Source organism: Vulpes vulpes, chromosome 9 (assembly GCF_048418805.1).
Source record: "Vulpes vulpes isolate BD-2025 chromosome 9, VulVul3, whole genome shotgun sequence".
NCBI classification, from domain to species: domain Eukaryota; kingdom Metazoa; phylum Chordata; class Mammalia; order Carnivora; family Canidae; genus Vulpes; species Vulpes vulpes.
Genome location: NC_132788.1, coordinates 25,751,561 through 25,773,565, shown reverse-complemented (window position 1 = coordinate 25,773,565; position 22,005 = coordinate 25,751,561). Strand labels below are relative to the sequence as shown.

Below are 22,005 nucleotides of genomic sequence, written 5' to 3'. Positions count from 1 at the left end.
GGCCACCTTCACCTCCCCTCCACTCCCCACTGGCCCGAGGCTCCGAGTCCCTCTTCCCCGGGCCAGGCCCACCCCAGCGGGATCTCCGGGAGCAGAGGCGTGCGCAGGGTCCGCAGGGTCCGTAGGGTCCGTGGGGGCGTGGGTGCCTGGGGTGCGGGCCGGAGGGGGTGCGGGGTGGTGGGCGGACGGGGTGCGGGACGGAGGGCAGAGGGAGGGTGGAGGGGTGCGGGACGGAGGGCAGAGGGGAGTGGGTGGGGGGGGGAGGGGAACGGGTGGGGGGGCGGAGGGGGCGGAAGGCGGAGGAGTGCGAGGCGGTGGGCAGGGGGGTGCGGGTGGGGGGCTGAAGGTGGAGGGGTTGCGGGGCCAGGGCTAAGGGATGCGAGGCGGTGGCAGAGGGGTGCGGGTGCGGGGCGGAGGGGGTGCAGGGCCGGGACGGAAGGCGGAGGGGGTCCGGGTGCGAGGTGGAGGGGTGCAGGGCGGAGGGCAGAGGGGGTGCGGGGCGGAGGGGCGCGAGGCGGAGGGCGGCGGGGTCCGGGTGCGGGACAGAGGGCCGAGGGGGTCCGGGTGCAGGGCGGAGGGGTGCAGGGCAGAGGGCGGAGGGGGTGCGGGTGCGGGGCGGAGGGCGGCGGGCGGCGGGGGCGGGGCGGAGGGATGCGGGGCGGAGGGCGGCGGGGTGCGGGGGCGGGGCGGAGGGGTGCGGGGCGGAGGGCGGAGGGGTGCGGGGGCGGGTGGAGGGGTGCAGGGCGGAGGGCGGAGGGGGTGCGAGGCGGAGGGGTGCAGGGCGGAGGGCGGAGGGGGTGCGAGGCGGAGGGGTGCGGGTGCGGGGCGGAGGGGTGCAGGGCGGAGGGCGAAGGGGGTGCGGGGCGGAGGGGTGCAGGGCGGAGGGCGGAGGGGGTGCGAGGCGGAGGGGTGCAGGGCGGAGGGATGCGAGGCGGTGGACAGGGGGGTGCGGGTGCGGGACGGAGGGCGGAGGGGGTCCGGGTGCGGGGCGGAGGACGGCGGGCGGCGGGGTGCGGGTGCGGGGCGGAGGGGTGCGAGGCGGAGGGCGGCGGGGTGCGGGGGCGGGTGGAGGGGTGCGGGGCGGAGGGCGGAGGGGGAGCGGGCCCGGGGCGGAGGCGGCGGGGTGCGGGGCGGGGCGGGCCGGGGCCGGCGGCGGTCACGTGGCGAGTGGGCGGGCGCGCGGGGCGGGGCGGGGCGGGGCGGGGCGGGCGGTACTTAGGCGCGGGGCGGCTCCGGGAAGCCAGGGCGGCTGCTCGGCTCGGCGCTGGCGGGCCCCGGTGCGCTCGCAGGCTGCAGGCCCAGGCTCTCGGCGGCGGGCTCGGTGAGTGCGGGCGGGCGGCCGGGCGCGGCGCCCCCGCGGTGGAGGTGACCTTGGCGGGGAGGCGGGGAGCCCGGGCCCCTGTGCGGCCCCGCGGCATCCCGGGGCGGGCGAGGAGGCGGGGGCGGGGGGGCAGGGGGTCAGCCCGCGGGCTCCGGAAAGTCATCGCGGTGAGAAAAGCAAAAAGGCCCCAACTCCGGGTGGGCGGCCCGGCCCCGGCCCCGGCCCCGGCCCCGACCCCGACCCCGGCCCCGGCCCCCGCCTCGGCCTCCTCCCGGGGCTGTGCCCGCGGTCAGCCCGGCTCCGGCGTCGGGCCTGCGTAGTCTGCGGGGAAGCGCTGGGCTGGGATCCCGGTGACTTTCGGCCAGAATCTAGCTCCCCGGCCCCTGGTGAGCTTCTGGGCCTCAGTTTCCTCAGGAAATTGCTGAGATAATAGTGTCTCCCTACGTCTGTTCTAGGTGTTTTCTTGTTTCTTAGGGTTTGGGCAATTCCCTGCCCACAACCGAACACACATTTCCAGGGACCGCAGAGGACAGAGACCAGAAAACGAACCTGGAACTAGGTGGTGTAGGGTGGAGGCCACATGATGAGTTAGATCCACTGATGGGAAGAGAAATTGAGCAGTGGTTAGGAGTCTAGGTATTGGAAGCCCCAGTTCTCCTGCCCGGGAGGCTGGGGTGGAAGGGGGAGATGCCACTCCTGACTTCTTGACTGAGCCTTACGTAGGCCCGGGTTGTTTGGGAGAGGGGAAAGCAGGGCAGAGACCCTGAGGCCTCAGCTCTTCCTTCAGTTAATGACCCTGGAGGCCTGCGAAAGGGAGCATATGGGGAGCATTTAGGGGTAACAGTCTGGCGGGCTCAGCAGGCCATCCAGTTAGATGTGAAATGGATTTGCCCCTTTGTGGGCCTAGGTCATCCTCTTCCTCAGGCACCTGGCCGGCGAACCCCTCCGGCATCCCTCTGCCAGTCCTTCACACCTGGTGGGAGGCGGAGCTGGTGGGGTTCAAATGGACAGCTAGCATCTTTACTTACCTTAGAAAAAACTGATCCTCAGTGCATCCACCGGACAGAAATGCAGCTGGGATGCATTTATCTAGTTGACTCTATAGTTTGAGAATGATAGGAAAGTGAAGAGGCTTAGGAGGCTGTCTGGTTTGGTAGGGGCTGCTTTTCTTCCATAACATCCTTAAATAATGGAGAATTGTTTTGTTTTGTTGTAAAGTAGGCTCTGTGCCCGACGTGGGGTTTGAACTCAGGATCCTGAGATCAAGAGTCACATGCTTTACTGACTGAGCCAGCCAGGCGCCCTGAGACTTATTTCCTGTTGGCACTGGTGATAGTGACCTAGAGCCCTTGAGCTTTATATAGGAAGGGGCTGAGCTGCATCCCCCCACACACCCTGTGTGGTTTTCCCAAAGAGAGAGTTTTGAAGGTGCCCTGGAGAAAGCTTCCCCTCAAATCTTTTTGGGCATCTGTCCCAGAGCTGGGTTATTGCCACTCAGCAGTGGAAGGATGTAGATTCCTTCTCTGGGGGCTTTGCAAGCCAGCCCAGCCCTGACTCCACTAACTCCCCTGCTGGTTTCCCCGACTGGTCAGGTGGTGAGGGTGGGAGCCCTCAGGATAAACCTGCCCAGGTGCTGCTGATTCAGCAGCTTGAACTGAGGCCTTTCTCAGAGACTGGTCCTTTCTTTTCCTCCATTAGAGGACCTGGGAGTTGGGGTAGCAAATTGGCACACATTTTAGGGGTAAGAGATGTTTTGTATCTCTGTTGGGCTGGGAAGCAAGGGAGAGCACATTCAGGGGAGTCAGAAAGTGTCAATTGGGTGATTTTCTTAAATGTGGTAAGGCCTCGTGATTGTGTGGGATATCCCCTTCTTCGGGAGGGAAGGACTGGACTATTTCGGAGCAAAGGCTCAACGTCAGCAGCCCTTTTTAGATAGTTTGACACAAGGAAAATGTTAAGATGATATATGGGAATTTTTCTAGATCAAGAAGGGTGGCGATCAGATACTTTTCATATGGTTCAGCTTCACATGCAGAGAGGGGTGGGGGTTGACAAGTAGATGAATGTAGTGGGGGCATGTGCAGCTGTGTACTGTACTCAGTGGACGCTGGGCAGCAGTCAGCAGTGTTTATACCCCATCCCATATCATCACCTCTTCGTTTCAGCTCCAAGCATACTCCAGAAGTTGCCTAAGAAAGGGGGTGTGTGCAATAAATCCTGAGTCTTTTTTTTTTTTTTAAGATTTTATTTATTTATTCATGAGAGAGACAGAGAGGCAGAGGGAGAAGCAGGCTCCCTACAGGGAGCCCAGGATCACAACCCGAGATGAAGGCAGACAGTCAACCACTGAGCCACTGCAGGTGCCCCACCCTCAGTCTTTCTTTTTTGTGCTTTTAATACTTTTGTATCAATCCATGAACAATGCTATTAAAATTTATTAATTGTAATTGTGCTGGTTGTATCCTTTTCCATTGCCTGTTCGTGAGCTTTATTATTTATGTTGATACACGAAGGTCTTGTTCATTCATTCATCCCAAACGTATAGTATTTACAGAGAGACAGGTGGTTTTTACTTTCTCACTGTTTGTGGCAGCGCTGCAGTAAATCCTTATATCTCTCAGGCACCCCTTCTCCAGGGCAAAAGCAGAAGTCCAGTTAGTTGCTGGGTCATAAGACATGTGCATCTTCTGTTTTGCTAGATACTTACAGAATGCTGTCCAGTGAGGTTTTACCAATATGTACTACCAGCAGTGCTTGAGGGTACCTGTTCCTCATTTACCACCATTAGATATTATCAGATTTTAATTTTTAGCAACCTGATACGTTTGAAATGGTGTTGCTGCTTGAATTTTTAGGACCGTGAATTCAAGTCATTCTTTGCTCTCAGAAGTCATTGATTAGTGAGGATTTGTATTTTTGTCGTTGATCGCAGTGTTTATAGTTTTTGTTTTGTTTTGAAGATTTATTTATTCATGAGAGACACACAGAGAGAGAGAGAGAGGCAGAGACACAGGCAGAGGGAGAAGCAGGCTCCATGCAGGGAGCCTGACGCAGGACTCAATCCTGGGTCTCCAGGATCACGTCCTGGGCTGAAGGTGGCACCAGACTGCTGAGCCACCGGAGCTGCCCAGTGTTTGTAGTTTTAATGTGTTTGTGAACAGCAAGAACTTACTGAGGTTTCTTTAGATCCTACCAGGTATCTGGGCTTCTGCAATTAAATAACCTTTTCTAATTTTTTATTTTTACTTTTTAATTTTCAGAATGCACTTGAGTTATGAGTAGTGGAGTTTGACTCTTCCACTTTACAGATGAGGCCACTGAGGCTCCTGCAAGCTTGTGACATGGCAGGAATCACTGAAATAATTGGGATTTTCGAGTTTGATCTCTTAATTGTCCACACCTACTCAGATACGCTCTTTCAAGCTTGCTTGCTTATGGTGTCTTCTCGGGAACCAGTTTCCCTCAGGCTGTAAAATAGTCATTTTATAGGAGACGAAAGGTCTTTTTCCAACATCACTGTGTTGACTGCAGGGTGCCGAGGAAGATACCTGTGCCTGTGTTATCTGTCTCTGCCAGGCTCATAACTCACTTCAGTCTGGCCCTCAGGATAACCTGGTCACTAGCAAAGATGAGGAGAGGAGGAGGGGTTAGATACCACCAAACGAGTAAACTGATCCAGTATAAAGTACTGTGAGGGTTATTCTGCCAAGAGATCCAGCTGGGGCTGGGCTTCTCTGTGACCCTCTGACCTGGGCTTGGGCAGGATGTGCTTACACATACATAAGTCACGACGTTTCTGGGCTTGCGCAAGGCCTGGGAAAGTGGTGCCAGCCACGGGCTGTGGCCACTCTGGGGTTGGAGGCATTGTCGTATGTCAGCTGGGAGCCATCTTTTCATCCACTGAACCCTGTGGGTGCTTAGGAGTGCTTTGTTCTGGTGGTCAAGATAGCAGAATAAACCAGTTTTTGAGGCCTTGGTTGATAAAAATAGGGTGATCATAATTTTTCTGAGAATAAAAAGATTAGCCTTGTATGTTAAGCATTAACTAGTTTGTGAGTAGAGAGATGTGTAGTCACCTCACCAGTGAGTACACAACCATTTCCTGGTGGCAGTTCATCATAAGGGCTGTGTGCTCCAAGCCAGGCTGCATGGAAGGCACTTTGAAAAAGACCATCTCCAGGGCACCTGGGTGGCTCAGTCGGTTAAGTGTCTGCCTTTGGCTTAGGTCATGATCTCAGAGTCCTGGATTCGAGTCCCACGTGGGCTCCCTGCTGAGCAGGGAGTCTGCTTCTCCCTTCCCCCTCCCCAACTTGCACACTGTCTCAAATAAATAAAATCTTTAAGAAGGAAAAAAGACAAATCATCTCCTTACATCTCCCAGCAGCCTCATGAGGTTGAGGATGTCTTCCTAGGGCCTCAGGAGAGGAACGAGGAGTAAGCAGGAGAGGCAAGGCCCTTCTGTTGCTTGCTTTTGCCACTACCAGTATCTCATTCCAGAGTACCCAGCCAGCGGGGAGATGGGATCTGGCCTGCAGTTGCATTAGAGCTTCCGTCCTCCTGCAGGCTGGGGAGGCGTGGGCTGCTAATCTCATTTAAATCTCCAAGGATTTCTGAAAGCTTCTATAAAGTAGTCCTAAGGTCCTTCAGAATCTGGGCGGTATGCCTACTTTAGAAACAGAGACATGAGAATGTTATGCTCCCTTTAGCATCTCAGTAAATCAGTATCAGAGTCAGTGAGCAAAGCTGGTGAGCAAAAGCTTCCAGAACTTTTCCCGTATTCTTGTTTTTCAACAATACAAAAATTTTCACCTGCCTCGGGCCTTCCTGGGGTCCATTGTTTCAAGGACAAGGTAGTAATTTTTTTCTGTCTGCAGGATGTGGGCTGCTATGGATGATCTTAAGCATTGTTCCATTTGTTGGGCACAGCAGCTAGATGGTTTCCAGGCACTGTGGGAGATGAGTTTGTGTAGGCCCACCCTGCTCAACCTGGTGGAAATTAGTCCCTGATTTGAGCACAGATGGTTGGCAGGTGGGCAGCAGGGGGAGTACCTCTAAGTGGCCTCAATTGTTTAGGTGGGTGAGGCAGGTGGGGCCTTCTTTTTTCTTTATCTCTTTTTCTTTTTCTTTCTTTTTCTAATATTTCATTTGAGAGAGTGTGTGTGCAGGGAGAGGGAGAAGCAGAATCCCCACAAAGCAGGGAGAACAACACAGGGTTCGATCCCAGGACTGACCTGGGATTATGACCTGAGCTGGAGGCAGCCGCTTAACTGTTGAGCCCCCCCCCCCCCTTCTCCTGTTAGCTGCACAGCTGTAGCCAGCTGCAGGGGATGCCCTCTCTGGGTCACAAAGGAGTTGCCTGGGGGCATTCAGCTGCGGGAAGCCTGGCTCTAGAGGACAGAGAGTGCAAACTGGTGCCCTATTCATCCTCACAGCTCTAAGGAGACAGGCGACCAGAAGCCCTTTTTGTTTTGTTAAACATATTTCCATTACGAACAAAGACAGGAAACATCGAGGCTGTGATTCAAACTCAAAGGCCAGGTGTCCTTCAGTTCGATTGGAGCATATGATAAAGGCACTTGTGTCCGCCCCCTCAGTGTTGTCCCAACAAGGAGGGGTAAGTGGGCAAGCCGAAGTCAGAGGAAATGAAGATCTGCCTCTTTCTGATGTGTGGGTGGGGTACCGAAGTGGTTGAAACTTCAAGAACACCTGCCATGAATGATGGCAAGAGGCAAGAAAAGTCTCTGCAAGTTCTCTAGCTAGGTCCCACTAATCTTCACGATCCTCCTACCCGTCCACCTTCTCCTGGGCTGTAGGCACTCTCGTGGTGTATAAGACACTTACTTTGTGGCTTTTGGCAAAATTGAGGCACTCGGTTTTTGATTCTTTAAAGCCAGCCGTGAAAGCGGTCCCGCTGTGCAGGAACAACAGCAGTGGGCAAGGACGAGCGGAGTCCGGATGAAAGATGTGCTGGGCACCCATTCATCTTTTTCTGCGTTGGCCAGAAAATTGCAGCGGGGCATATTTGGAAATCGCACATACACATGCCCTGTCTCCTTAGATTTGAGACAGATCTAGAATCCAGTCTACTTGAGGGCTCTACAACCACGTAAGAAAACTTTTTTAAAAATGAAGCTCCATGGCAGCCCAAGCCGAATCCATGTCTTTAGAGAATATCAGGACTGAAGCTTTCTGCAACTTAGCATCAGCTCCTCTCCTGCGTTAATTCCATCTCCTTCCAGGGCTCCAAGGTCTACAGTAGTCCTGGGAATGGCTTCAAAGTAGTGTAGGGAATGTATGCTATGGTGGTGGGGGGGGGGGGGGGTTGGTTGAGCTGGCCACAGGCCCCTTTTGCACATGACCTTCTACAGATCTTCAGTGGGATGTGCTTTCATATAAAACTCAAATGCTGTAGGGGTTTGGAGATGGGAGAAATGCGAGAGCCTGTCTTTTTTTAGCCAGAGGTTGGCTTGGCAAAGGGCGGAGGGGTGGAGTGGAACCCTGCGTCCACCCAGGAAGACCAGCTGACGGAGAGCTAGAAGTACCATCTGTCCACAGCTGTTTCCCCCACCCATCCACACCATGCAAGGCGGTCTGGTGACTTACAAGTGTTCCTATTCAGTTTGGGCACCTCTTTTCTCATAGAATAAGTAAGAACTCTCTGTTTATTCTCTCCTGTAATTAAAAAAAAAAAATAAACCCACAAGACTGAGAAAAAGGGAAGTGTTTGCCCAAAAGAGGGGAAGTGAAAACTGGTTCTGTTTCAAGTGAAGGCTGTAAGGACCTATGGCCAGCTTCTTCAGAATACAGCTTTGTTAGCCATTTGTCGTGGTTGGTCCAGTGTTCACGATCTGTGTGGACCCAGAAAGATTCCTGGTGCCCACTGGAGTGAGACTGCCACTGCTCTCAGGATATCTGCATCCGTCCCCTCTAGGGGGAGAAATCTGACTTCATGTTCTTTGGGCTCAGCAGTCTCCCATTGGAAGTCTTCCCATCTGGAAGTTAATTGAAATTAAAACCTCATTTTAGGGCCCCTGGGTGGCTCAGTGGTTGAGCATCTGCCTTTGGCTCAAGGCATGATCCCAAGGTCCTGGGATCGAGTCCCGTGTCAGGCTCCCCACAGGGAGCCTGCTTCTCCCTCTGCCTGTGTCTCTCTGCCTCTCTCTCTGTATGTCTTTCATAAATAAATAAAATCTTTAAAAAACAAAACAACATTCATTTGAATTCAGATTCTTCGTGATATAGAGGTATTATGGACAGGTCTGGAGTGAACTAGAGTTAATCTGGCCCACGCTAGAAGCAAGAAAGGAAGAGGACAGAGAGGGAAGATTGGGTGGTAAGTTGGACCTGGGAATTGAGCATGCCTAAATGAGCAACCTTTCATGGCTTTCTTACTATAGAGCAGGCACTGTCATGGCACTCTTGACTTCCACCTGGATAAATGGTCATCAGCCCCATTTATAGGTGGTGAAACTGAGGCTCAGTGGAGATTGGTACTCAAGGCTGCACAGTTAGTGCAAGATCTAATCCAGGTGTCCCGACTCCAAGCCCAGTGCTTGCCTTCGCCTTAGGCCACAGCAGCTATTTCTTCATTAAACCCCAAACCAGACTTTCTCCCAGATGCCACAGCCCTGGGCCTGGGGTGGCAGGCTGAAAGGAAGAGTTTCGCCAGTGCTCAGTGATGGGCCTTGGAGTCAGTGGTTCAAGCTGAGCTCAGGCCTCCAGGCTTATGCTCTGTAGTTCACTGAGCCCCTAGTTCTCCCCGAGAATGACGTTGACAGGAAATGCGGAGGAGGACCGGTGGAACGGAGATGAGAAGGGAAAGTGCGGGACTGTCTCACGGGGGGCCTGGCCATGGCCCTGGTGGCCATCGGCACAGAAACCGAGAACTGCCTGGGAACTGGGGGTGCCTGTGTTCTCTGCCACCAGAAAAGCCAGAGAGATCTTGTTCAAAGTCTCACTTACCATGAGATTGCTCCCATCCTCCACTCGCTCGTGGTGTGACCTCTCAGCAGATGGCTGAGCCCCCAGGGGTCGGCTTGGGGTGCCCCTCTGTGACACACAGGGAACATTCACCTGGGACTGCCTTGGGACCCAGCCACGGCCCCGTCACCCGTGACAAGGTGGTGGTGAAAGCTGGGGAGAGCAGCCCTCCTGGGTGTGAGTCCAGTTCATGGGTCTGAACACCCGTGTGCCCACAGCGTGCACTCTGGTGCTCATGCGAGGTTCCCCTATCTTGGGAATATGCGAAGGTGCCAAGTGTAAGTCCGAGGATGGCAGGATAAAAAGAAAGGAGCCCGAGTGCTTTGCTTCTCTGCCCCGGAAATGTTTTAAGAGAGACCTCAGAGCCCCCTTGTTCCTTCTGCCACACGAGGACCCAGCAAGACCTTTACTGAACGGTTTGGAGGCCATCTGGGTTCTTCATGTGAGCACCAGCCTGCCCTTGAGTCACTGAAAACGAGAAGGTTGGGGCTTTTCAGCAGAAAGTCACTAGGGAGAAGGCCTCACTGTTGACTGGGAATCAATTGGAAGTGCATTTGGGGGTTCAGGGTTTTTGGTAGCCCTAGCTACGCTTCTTCCTAAAAGACCAAAACTTTGAATGTAATATGTTCACTTATTTTTTTTTTACAAAGGATAGAGAAAAATAAATCTCCCTGCCACACATAACCACTTTCGTGCTTTTCTTGATATTTCACATGTGTTAACGGTAATATGCGTGTATATTGCTAATTGGGCTCACACGCATGCCATGACTCATTTGCTGCTACTTGCTTTTCCCCCCCTTCCGTGAATCTTGGGCATATTGACTGTATCAGTACAGTATGATTCACTTTAACTACTGCATCCTTAATGTATTCTGTTAATCATTTACTGTAAGGTAAGAGTCACTCTGTCCTTAGACACTTTGTTTCTGGTCTTTTGATATACAAAGAATATTCTGTAAACAAATGTATACCATATCTTTGAATACAGTAGGATACATTTCTAAATGTCACATTGCTGAGTCAAAGGGCGTGGAGATCGAAAAGTTCCTAGAAATGGCCAGGCCATCCTCTCCATGATTGTACCTGCCACCAGGGTTCAGCAGCACAGCCTTTCTGCTTCCCCACATCTAACCCCTGCCAGGAACCATCCAGCCACTCAGCCTTTGTGAGGCCCTCATTTTAGCTGTACTTCCCCCGTGAGTTGAGCATCTTTTCATACCTTTGGCTGTTTGTAGTTCTTTTTCTGTAAATTAATTTATTTAGATTTTTAAACACCTTTTACATAATAGGGAAAGGAACCTTGAAGTATATGTGAGGACTGTTTTGTCAGTTTGCCACTTTTTTTTTTTTCCCCTAGAAGAGAGACTTTATTTTCATGTAATCAGACATTGTCCCTTTAAGGCTCTGTTTGTCAATCCTAAGTGGTTTTCACTCTGACATTACGGTTTTTAAAGTACATTTACTTTCTTCATACAGCTTGTTTTTATTCAAGATCATTGTTCCGTGTAGCGCTTCTTGGGTGTGAGAAATCAGGTGTAAAGATTCGACTTTACTATTTGTTTCAAATGCAGAGCCTGCGGTGCCAGCCCCCATCAGTGATAAGCACTGCTGCTTCTCCCACCTGTGCCACAGATGCTAAATTCCCCCGTGGATATGCTTCTGAATGGTCTGCTTTGGTGGTTGGACTGTCCCTGGGCCAGTGTTCCCCAGGGTTTCCTAATTCCTTAACTGCCCCAGAGGGTAGGCCTCCATTCGTGCTCTTGAATCATTTGCTATTGTTGCACCGTTATTCTTTGGGATGAATTATTACTTAAGCAACCATCAACTTTAAATCTTGCCTCAAATAGAATTTACTGTGGAAGGCAGGCAGCATGTTCACATAACCCTGTGACCTGGGAGGAGTTGAGGCACTCTGGAAGCCCCTGAGGTCAAGGACAGAAAACCCTCCTCCTGCCACCACCCATCACTCCTCACATGGGTATCCTGCAAGGCCCCCGGGTGCTATGGCATCCAGGACATTTCTTGCTTTCATTGGAGCTGCTTGCCTAGGAGCATGATTCAGAGGCGGAGCTGGAAACTGCCAGTCTCCTGACTTGCAGGCCAGTTAAGATCTAAGCACTGTGGTTGTAATGTGACAGTTTCCCGTCCTGGAAGACCCATCTTTGAAACAGAACCCTTGGCTCACTGGATAAAACAGAGAAAGTCCCAGACTTGTGCCACTGGCCAAACCAGCTCTGCTGCCCTGGCTCTGAGATTGGCACATGCTCGGCTTTGTTGGCTCATGTTTGCTTGTTTTATATCCAGAATGTGGCTTATGAAATATATTTTCATTTGCATTTTTCTTATCTTATTGGTCCTCCATTTGGGACCTAATAATATAGACTGTTTGCTCTCTCAGAGCGCTCACTTGGAAGAGTCTCAAACGTAGTTGGACAAACCCAGGGAGAGGCAGTTTGGCAAGAGCAGGAGGTGGGGCACCGAAGTCCATTTAGCCTCAAGATCTGGGTTTATTTATTTTTATTTTTTTTTTAAATTTATTTATGATAGTCACAGAGAGAGAGAGAGGCAGAGACACAGGCGGAGGGAGAAGCAGGCTCCATGCACCGGGAGCCCGATGTGGGATTCGATCCCGGGTCTCCAGGATCGCGCCCTGGGCCAAAGGCAGGCGCCAAACCGCTGCGCCACCCAGGGATCCCAAGATCTGGGTTTATTGATTTGCTTTGGATGGAGTCGTTGGTACTGCTTGTGGCCTGGGCCTTGGGGTTCTGACCGACAGTGGGGTGGTGCTGTTGCCATCCTCACAGGCCCCGAGGTAGCCGCGGAGCATCCAAGGAATAGTTGCTCCGCTCAGGCCGGGAGCCCAGCCTCAGCTTGAGAACAGCCCTGGAGACCCAGCAGTGTGCATGAGTCACCAGGCCGCAGCTGCAGAGGGGCCTCACTGCTTGCAGCTTTGTCTCCTGTCTCCCAGGCATCTGGAGGAGTCCTCCTTAGCCCATTTGGGCTGCTACCGCAGCATGTTATAGACCAGGTGGCTTCTAAACAGAAATTTGTTTCTCATTTTGGGACAAAATGTGGCAGTCTGAGGTTGGCCAGGTGAGGGTCCTTTTCCAGGTGACACACCCTTCTAGCTGTGTCCTCACATGGCAGAGGTGAGACCACTCTCTGGGGTCTCTTTTATAAGAACACTAGCCTGGGGACGCCTAGGTGGCTCGGCGTTTGGGCACGCCTGCCTTCGGCTCAGGGCATGATCCTGGAGACCTGGGATCAAGTCTCGCATCAGGCTCCCTGCGTGGAGCCTGCTTGTGTCTCCCTCTGCTTATGTCTCTGCCTCTCTCTTTTTGTGTGTCTCATGAACAAATAAAATCTTAAAAACAACAACAACAACAACAAAACACTAGCCCCATCGTGATGGTTCCATCCTCATGACTAGTCATCCCCCAAAGGCCCCACCTCTTAATTCCATCACACTGGGGTTAGGATTTCCACATGAACTGGTTGGGGGGGTGGCACGGGGGTGGATGGACATTCAGCCCTCCGCATGGCCCTGTGTGCTATGGGCATAGGTTGGGACTTGGATGAGGTGGGGCCTGGTGGGCTCTATGCACCCACACCCAGGCTTTACAGAAGAGAACAATGAGGGGAAAAAAGGGGCAAATGGCAGAGCCAGGAAGAGAACATGGGTCTTTCGGCTGCTGGGTGGTTTCTGGCCCGCAAACTGTGCTGCTGGAGCTGGCTCTCTTGTGTAAAGCACTTGAACTGAAGCGTCCTGATGTCTTTTCTAGGTGAATCCAAGATCCAGCTTCCAAAATGTGGCAGCTCTTAACCACTCTTAGCTGCTTGGTGATGCTGACTGGTGCCCAGAGCAGGCTGCCTTTCCATCCCTTGTCGGATGAGCTGGTCGACTATGTTAACAAACGTAACACTACGTGGAAGGTGAGCTGAGGGGACCGCTGTGCGTGTCCCTTCTCTAGGGGTTCAGTTTGTACATTCCGATTCTGAAGGGTGGTGGCTGCAGCTGTGGCCCATAGGACAGTCTGTCTCAGACAGTTGGTCTGATTGAGAGTCATGGCCACTCAGGACCATGCTTAGCATCCTCCTTTGCTTCTGTGCTGTGTGTGTGTGCGTGCATGTGTGTACATATGTGCATGAGTGCGTGGTGGTGCAGTGGGGAGAAATGAGCTTTGGAAATGTTCACAACCAGGAAGACCTGAACCCCCATCATGGTAGTTGGTAAGGCTCATCAGGCAGCTCCTGGATTGCAGGAGTGAAGAAATGAAGAATGGGCCATGTTCAGGGCTGCAGAGGGTCTGTCTTCACCTCAGCAATGTAGCAGATCCGAGAAGATACCCACCGGTCTCGGAGCTGCATGCTGCCCAGGTGGTTCACTCGGGGGCGGGTCCTTGCTTGCTCTGGAGGGTGCCTGTCTTAGTCCGATCATGCTGCTATAAAAAAATACCACAGACTGGGTGGTTTACAAATAGAAATGTATTGCTTGCAGTTCTGGAGGCTGGAAATACACTTCTGGGGTGCCAGCATGGTTGGGTTCTAGGGAGGGCACTTTTTTGTGTTGCAGACAAGTGACTTCTCATTGTATCCTCACTTAGTTGGAGGGGCCAACCAGCTCTCTCATACCACCTTTAAAAGGGCACTAATCTGACACCTCGGTGGCTCAGTGGTTGAGGTCTGTCTTCTGCTCAGGGCATGATCCTGGTGTCCTGGGATCAAGTCCCGCATCGGGCTCCCTATGGGGAGCCTGCTTCTCCCTCTGCCTATATCTCTGCCTCTCTCTGTGTGTCTCATGAATAAATAAAATCTTTAAAAAAAAAAAATGGCACTAACCCCATCCTGATCTTCTTCACAAAGTATCCACCCTAATGACCTAATCACTTCCCAAAGGCCCAATCTCCAGGTGCCATTACCTTGGAGGCTAGGTTTCAACATAAATTTAGGGGGATGCACTTGTTCTCTAGCAGTTCCCCAGCACCCCCTGCTCTGCTGAGCTGGATGGGACCCCTGGCTTGGTCAGGCCTCCAATCTACTCCCAGCCCTAGATCCCCCCCTCCGTTGACTGCTGTGGCTGGTGCTCTCTTCCAGGCTGGACACAACTTCCATAACGTGGACCCGAGCTACCTGAGGAGGCTATGTGGCACCTTCCTGGGCGGGCCGAAGCTGCCACAGAGGTGAGTGCCTGCTGCCTGGGGGGTGGGTACGCTCCGCATCTATGCCCACACCACTGCCATGCCCACGTGGGTGTGTGTTTGGGATGCAGGAAGGAGGGAAGGAAGTAAAGAGGGTTCAGCCCTTCGGAGCAGCAAGGACTCTACCTGACAGGCTCAGCCCCCAGCACTGTGTGTCCTGCTGTGCTTCTCCAGGTGTCTCAGCTCCAGGTCTGGTTCTGTATGACCTGGATGGACCCAGTCTTGAATAATGGAAGGAGAATCTAAGAAAAGCCATCTGATTGGCCATTAAGGTTTCAAGTTTTTTTTTTTTTTTTCTTCCTAGAGAGCTCTACAGTGAGCATTGTCAAGTGGCTATTACTCTAGTAGGAAGCGTTAGAAATATCTAACAAGAGCAACCCTGGTGGCCTAGCGGTTTAGCGCCGCCTTCAGCCCAGGGCCTGATCCTGGAGACCCGGGGTCGAGTCCCATGTTGGGCTCCCTGTGTGGAGTCTGCTTGTGTGTTTGTCTCATGAATAAATAGATAAAATTAAAAAAAAAAAAAAAAGAAAAAGAACTAACAAGGTAGATAGAATAGTTATGGGACCTCACACCATAGTGAAAATATTAAAAATGAGGGGAGGACCCTGGGCAGACCTGGGGTGGGGTGAAGGGAGTAAGAAACGCAGTTGGATCTTGTGGCCAAACTCCTGAAAAATATCTCATGGAGGACGACTAGGAAGAAGCATAGGGAATGATAAGATGTGTTGAACAGTAGAATTCCTGGTTTAGTTTTATAAATTCCCGGGGGGCAGCCCTGCAGATGTCATCTCCAGCTTGTCCTCTGTGGGTCTCACTTCCCAGGTGATGGCCCAGCCTGCAGTTGCTGCTGGGTGCCGGGGGGTGGGGGGGGGGTGGGGGGGGGTGGGGGGGGTGGGGGGGGGTGGGGGGGGGTGGGGGGGGTGGGGGGGGTGGTGGTAACTTGCAAGCAGGTCACGGAGGCCTTCCTTTATCTAGAGTTCAGTTTGCCAAGAACCTGATTCTGCCGGAAAGTTTCGATGCCCGCGAACAGTGGCCTAACTGCCCGACCATCAAAGAGATCCGAGACCAGGGTTCCTGCGGTTCCTGCTGGGTGAGGCCCTGCTGGCGGGGAGGGGCCCGAGCCTCGGATGTGGGGCGTGTTGTCAGACTTCCCAGTGGAGGCAAGTTATATAAACCTGCTGAGTCTCCGTTCCATCAACATAAAAATCATGCAGATCCTTGTGGTCGTGAGTTACTGCCAGGACTGGGCAGGAGAACCGATGTGCAGAGCGCCCTGTGTGGTGTATGGATCTGGCCCATGTGCAGCGGTGAGGCTGCTTTTACTTCCCCGTTTAACACGCTGCCCCAGGCCATCAGCAAACACCAGGAGTTCTGACCCCTCCGCTGCTTCACGAAGAAATATCCCATCTGTATCAATGCGCTATCTTAATTTTGTTTAACTGTGGTAAAAGTACATGTGGTATAAATTTAAGTCTGTTAGTCATTTTAAAAATATATTTTATTTATTTATTTGAGAGAGAGAAGAGAGAGCATGAGCAGGGAGAGGGGCGGAGGGAGAAGCAGACTCCTCGCTGAGCAGGGATGACCCCAGGACCCTGAGATCATGACCTGAGCTGAAGGCAGATGCTTAACCGGCTGAGCCACCCGGGCGCCCCATCTTAGTCATTTTTAAGAGCACTGTTCAGTGGCATTAAGTACATTCACATCACATGAATGCAGTCCGCACCGCCCATCTACAGAGAACTCTTAGCATCTTGTGAGAATGGAAACCCTTTCCCCTCCCCCACCCCCAGCAACCACCCTTCTACTTTCTTTTACTGACCAGTCTAGATACTTCATTTTAGTAAAATCATACAGTATTTGCTCTTTGTGTGAGCTGTTTTAGGTTAACAAAAACCACATTTTAGAAATGACCCGAGTGTCCAGATAGAGATTTGGGGTACATTGGTCTCTCGCTTCAAAGACAAACGTGAGGGCCTGGACCCTCCCTGACATTGGGAGAGTAGCCACCCAGGAGGTCTGAGGTGTGGTCTTCTGACGCGGTAGCTGGCAGAGGCCACCGTCCAGGAGTGGGGTTCACCTGTGGGGGGCTTGTCCCTGCAGGCATTTGGGGCCGTGGAAGCCATTTCTGACCGGATCTGCATCCGCACCAATGGGCACGTCAACGTGGAGGTGTCTGCCGAGGACATGCTCACCTGCTGTGGCGACCAGTGTGGGGACGGGTGAGTCAGAAGCGGTGCCTCCTGCTGCGGGAGCCGGGCCCCTGGGAATGGCACCAGGAGCCCCCAGGCTGAAGCCTCTGTGAGGATGGGACTGGTACTCCAGCTCAGATAACGGTCCTTTGGCAAGACAGCTTGGGGACCTGGGCGGTCTGGAGGCAGGCCGTGGTATGACTGCTGCTTTCTGTGAGCTGCCTAGAGTCAGGCTGACATCCCCCCCCGCCCCGCCAGCGCTGGGGGTGGGGGCTGGGGTCCAGGCACAGCAGAGACCGTCTCAGAATATGTGGCTCACTTTTTGATCTTGGGCCTGGTTTTTGTCATCCTTGTTCCCTTTCTTTGCTCAAGGAAATGTAATAACCTTGGGGCCTATTTTCTGTAATGAAGAATGTTGGGTCCCCAGCTTGGTCACCAAACACTAAATTCCCACTGTGGGTACCTGCCTTTCTGCCCACTCTGGCCTTGGTTTTACAACCATGGTTGTCAAAATACGGCTATAGATTAGAAATACCCGGGAGTTTTTAAAAAGGTGTCCAGGCCTCACCTCATACAGTTAAGCCAGTCCCCGGCATTAACATTTTCTGTATTAAAACACCAGGGAGTTGCAGCGTGCTGATTGATAATCTGGGTTCCGGGAAGGGCACAGCCTGGTTCAGGGTAGCCATGGATATGACGGTCCTTCTATCTTGTTGAGGGTGGTGGCAGGCAGGCCTGGGAGCTTGGGTGAGTCCCTGGAAGAAGTGACTATCTGAGGGGCCCCCAAGAGACCCTGGGGCCATGGGCAATGGTCTGGGCACAGCTAGAGTTTCTCTCACAGTGAACTTAATAAGTGGCTCCTTCCTCAGCTGTAATGGAGGCTTTCCTGCTGAAGCTTGGAACTTCTGGACAAAGCAAGGCCTGGTGTCGGGGGGCCTCTATGACTCTCATGTGGGTGAGTGTCTGCCGTCACACCCTCTCTGGCTAGATGGAGCTTATGGGCAGTAAGAATGGGCCTCGCATTATAAAGTGAAGGCTGAGAGTTGAGAGCAGGCCACTGAAGAATCCAACAAATACGAGGGAGGGGGCAGAATTAGCAACGGTGTCAGGTGTCCCTGCTGCAGATGTGATGATCCTCCCTCCCTCCCAACACCTCCCCCGCCTTGCTCCAGCGTTTCCTTCTTGCCGCCAGGGGCTTCTGAGGAAGCTGTCAGCTGATCCCTTCCTTTCCACTTGGCCCCCCAGGCTGCAGACCCTACTCCATCCCTCCCTGTGAGCACCATGTGAACGGCTCCCGGCCCCCATGCACAGGGGAGGGTGATACCCCCAAGTGCAGCAAGATCTGCGAGCCTGGCTACTCGCCATCCTACAAAGAAGACAAACACTACGGTAAAGCGGCAGCTGGGCTCCCCAGCACCCCGGGCCCCGCAGACACCCGTCCCGAGCCAGAGGAAGAGAGAGGACAGGGCAATCGACTCTCCCTGGAGATAGGAAGGCCATGAACGACTGTCCTGCCAGGGAGCAGCACGCTGCTGCTTCTGGCTGCCTCCCTCCCGAATTCGGCCTCAGGATGCCTGTTGCGTCAGTCACAGACCCTCCTGGTCGGAGGGACCACACTCTCACTTGACAGCGGACTGATCAGGCCTAGGACCCAGGGCACCACTCTTCAGGGCTTCGTGCTCGCTGCCCCTGCGCCACAGAGCTGTGTGCTCCCACTTCTCTGCCCCCGTCCAGCTCCATCATTGCTCCCCGGGAAGGCCTTCCCTGACCCCTGGGTGGGGTGAGCCCCCTAGACGTGGCCTTCACTTGGTGGACCCCATAAATCATTAATAAGTTGACAGCTGGAACCCTGGGTGGCCTGCCTGACCCCCCTCACCCTCCTCACTCCCCGCCCCTCCTCGGCTGGTTCTTTTGCCAGGATGCAGTTCCTACAGTGTGTCCGATAACGAGAAGGAGATCATGGCAGAGATCTACAAAAACGGCCCGGTGGAGGGGGCCTTCACCGTGTACTCCGACTTCCTGCTGTACAAGTCGGGTGTGTGTTGGCGCCCAAGGGGGCTTCAGGGAGGTGTGGGTTCTGGGCACAGCCCGGGACTAGATCGAGGAGGAAGACATAACATTGCGCTGGAGCCACCCCAGACCATGCCTCAGGTTCAGTGGATGGGGAAACAGGAGGCAGGTGGCTGTGGCTGTGTGTGGCTGTGGGGACTCCCTACCCGCCCCCCCACACCCCACCCCCGCCCGAGAGCTGCCTTAGAAATCCCCCATTTACATGAACAGCCTCTGGCTGCCCAGTGCTGTCTCCTTTATGATCTGCCACATTGAAAACTTCAAAGCTCTTGACTCTTAAGAAACATCATTGGATTGAGGGAGATGATGCTGTCAAGAAAAAATTAGAAAGCTGGCAGTTTTTAGCAGTCCTCACCTCTAGTTTAGAAGGAGGCATTTCTAGTTTGACAAAGTGACTCATCAGTGAGGGGATCGCCTGCTCCACAGGCCCCAGGGGCACTTGGCCTGCTTGGCCTGTAGCTTTCTGCATTGGTCAATGCTGGCTGCTGCCACCCCAGCCTCTCTCAGGCTTCATCTCTGCAGGGGGCATCCCAGGGCAGCAGCGTCAAACACTTTAAGTTACAAAACCCTTTTTGTCAAAAGAGATCCTCACGTGGAGTCCTAGTATGGCGAACAAATAACTGGAATCGAATGTTAACGTTAAATTTACTTCTTAAATTAGAATCTATGACTTTAATTTTAAAGGCAACCAGCAAGCACGTTTTGTTGGGACTCCACTTTAATATTTACTAAATGTATTTGAGTTTTGGGCTTTCAAAAACCTATTGAAATAATTCCCAAATGTTGTGGGAGCTCCTGGAACCTTCTGAGAGAACATCAGCGTTTTCTCTCTGTATAACCTTGTTTGCAAACAGTTTCTTGGGAGGGCTCGGTGGGCTCTCTGGACTCTGTCCCGCCAGGGCAGCCAGCTGAGTTGGAGGGATGCTCTGGGAAGTGGGGCAACAGCCTGGTCTCCACCTGAATGGGCTGTCCTGTTCTCAGGAGTATACCAGCATGTCACTGGAGAGATGATGGGAGGCCATGCTGTCCGTATCCTGGGCTGGGGAGTGGAGGATGGCACACCCTACTGGCTGGTTGGCAACTCCTGGAACACTGACTGGGGCGACAATGGTGAGCAGAGCTCTCTCTTCCTGTTAATGGGGTGTGTGAGCCAGGACGGAGGGCTTATCCTGTCCTCTGCTCCAAACACTAGGCCTAGAGCTCAGCAGTGACCTCCAGATTCTTGGGTGCTCGTGAGCTGAGGGTTCCCTTGCAGGGCAGAACTGATCCTGATAGAGGGTGGTAGGGATTGGGACATGGCCTCAAGTCAGTGTCTGGCAAACAGCGTAGAAGTCAGTAGAGCAAGTTGGTGCTAGTTTGGTGATTGCTGTGGGGCTAGTCTGGCGTCTCCTACTCCTAGGTCTTTCTGAGGTGAGTCTGAGTATGTGGGCAAGGGTCAAAACTCCACACACTTGAAAGGCATATTATTTTTGCTTTCCAGGCTTCTTTAAAATCCTCAGAGGACGGGATCATTGTGGAATTGAATCTGAAATCGTGGCTGGAATCCCATGCACTGACCAGTACTGGAAAAAGATCTAATCGGCCATGGGACTGGCCCTGCCAGCCCTTGGGCAGTTTTCCCCCTAAATATAGCCAGTTGGGCTGGTGAGGAGGTGGAGGGTAAGGAATGTCTTTTATTCTTTGAGTTCAGATAAGATACAAGAGGTTTTAGACAGGGCCTGAAGGATTGGGCCCAACCTCGTGTCTACCATCAGAGCTGTCTTCTAAGGAGACACATCCAAGGCCTGGCTGCCCCCCCAGCCCGTGGGGTGGACTGCAGTCCCAGTGCACACTTAGACCACATGAACCACTGCCGTGAGTGAAGCAAGGCCTCCCCCCTAGACTAGTGCTGGGCCAGTAGTGCCCTCCTGCTCAGCTCCTGCTGTGGCTCCCTTCACGTCTTCCCCTCTCCATGCACGTCATGCAAGCAAGACGGAGACCCTAGAGGGTTTGTTAGGTGTTCCAAAGCCATAGAAAGTAGAGTTCCTAATGAGACCAGTCCCCACCGGCGGCGGCACTTCTAAGCAAGTAGCTCACTAGATTTGGAAGAGGTTGGAAAGAAAAGTAGTGGAGAAGCCCTTGGGAGAAAGCCATTCTCCCGGGGCCCCTGCATCTCCTGAGCTTGTAGTCAAGTAGCCTCAAAGACCCTCTCCGGTCTGGTCCTTGGCATGATTCCTTTCTCAATACAAGTTTTATTTTTGTGCACCTCTGCTGATCATGTGAATGAAAGAGGAACGGCTGGAAGAGCTGTACTCGCTTTATGGACTGTCTGTCCCCTTACAACAAAACTGGGTGGTCCTGACCCGACTGGCCTACCAGCATAATCAGTGGAAGCTCATCTGGGGAGAAACCAGCTTTAACTGTTTAAAAGTCACTGCTTCACTCTCTTAATTCAACAAGGAATGACTATGCCAATAAAACGTTTTCTCCCTTACCTCGCAGTCTTGTGTTCTGGTGACATCCCGCCATCTGTAGGCCTGTAGCGCCGTCTGTCCTTATCCCACAGAATCCTGTTTTCCTGGATCCAAGCATCCTTGAAACTCTAACCAGAAGTCTCCTGCCTCAAACTGCGGTTTCTCTCTTCCCAGTTCCCTGTCATTTTCATTGGCCCTGGCTCTGTAAATTCATCGCCTAAACCGTGTCTCAGGCCCCGATTAGCTTTGCTCTTGCTGAATTTAAAAAGCTGAGAACATAGTTGCAGTCCGTTCTTTACTGGCTCCAAGCCAGCAGTAACGTGTGTGAGGATTCGCCTAAGCACGGTTATGCATGATGCCGGAGCCCAGCTGTCCTAGTGGAGGACCACCGGGTGGCCCTGGCCCCCTCCGATGCTGGGACGGGGTGGGAGCAGAGCCTGCGTGTTGTATGCTGAGTTCCCTGTCTCTGGGCTACATTGCTGGTTATGAAGCGTTGCTCTGCATGGTCCTGGTTAAGAATCCTGAACAGTGAAGTACAGGAGTTCTTGAGGGAACAGAGGAAACTGGAAGGATTGCATCCATCCCACTGGCCTGTCAGCACCTGACTTTCTTTCCCAGCCTAGGGTTGGGCTAGCTCCAGAAGCACGGGAAGTTTGACTTCTGATGGGAATTAGGAGTTAGGGATCAGGGGACACTTGGGTGGCTCAGTGGTTGAGCGTCTGCCTTTGGCTCAGGACGTGATCCCAGGGTCCTGGATCGAGTCCTGTGTCACGCTCCCAGCAGGGAGCC

General features: G+C 53.2%; 1 protein-coding gene across 1 annotated transcript; it reads left to right on the top strand.

Annotated features, from left to right (window-relative positions):
- The first annotated feature begins 1,192 nt into the window (after positions 1–1,192).
- CTSB (cathepsin B) lies at positions 1,193–21,236 on the top strand. The gene is made up of 10 exons (XM_072719653.1): positions 1,193–1,321; positions 13,086–13,236; positions 14,398–14,483; positions 15,477–15,591; positions 16,605–16,723; positions 17,563–17,648; positions 17,939–18,082; positions 18,612–18,728; positions 19,745–19,873; positions 20,244–21,236. Exons 2-10 carry the CDS (start codon positions 13,111–13,113, stop codon positions 20,339–20,341), a joined length of 1,020 nt encoding a protein of 339 aa, XP_072575754.1. The 5' UTR covers positions 1,193–1,321; positions 13,086–13,110; the 3' UTR covers positions 20,342–21,236.
- The last annotated feature ends 769 nt before the right edge of the window (positions 21,237–22,005 follow it).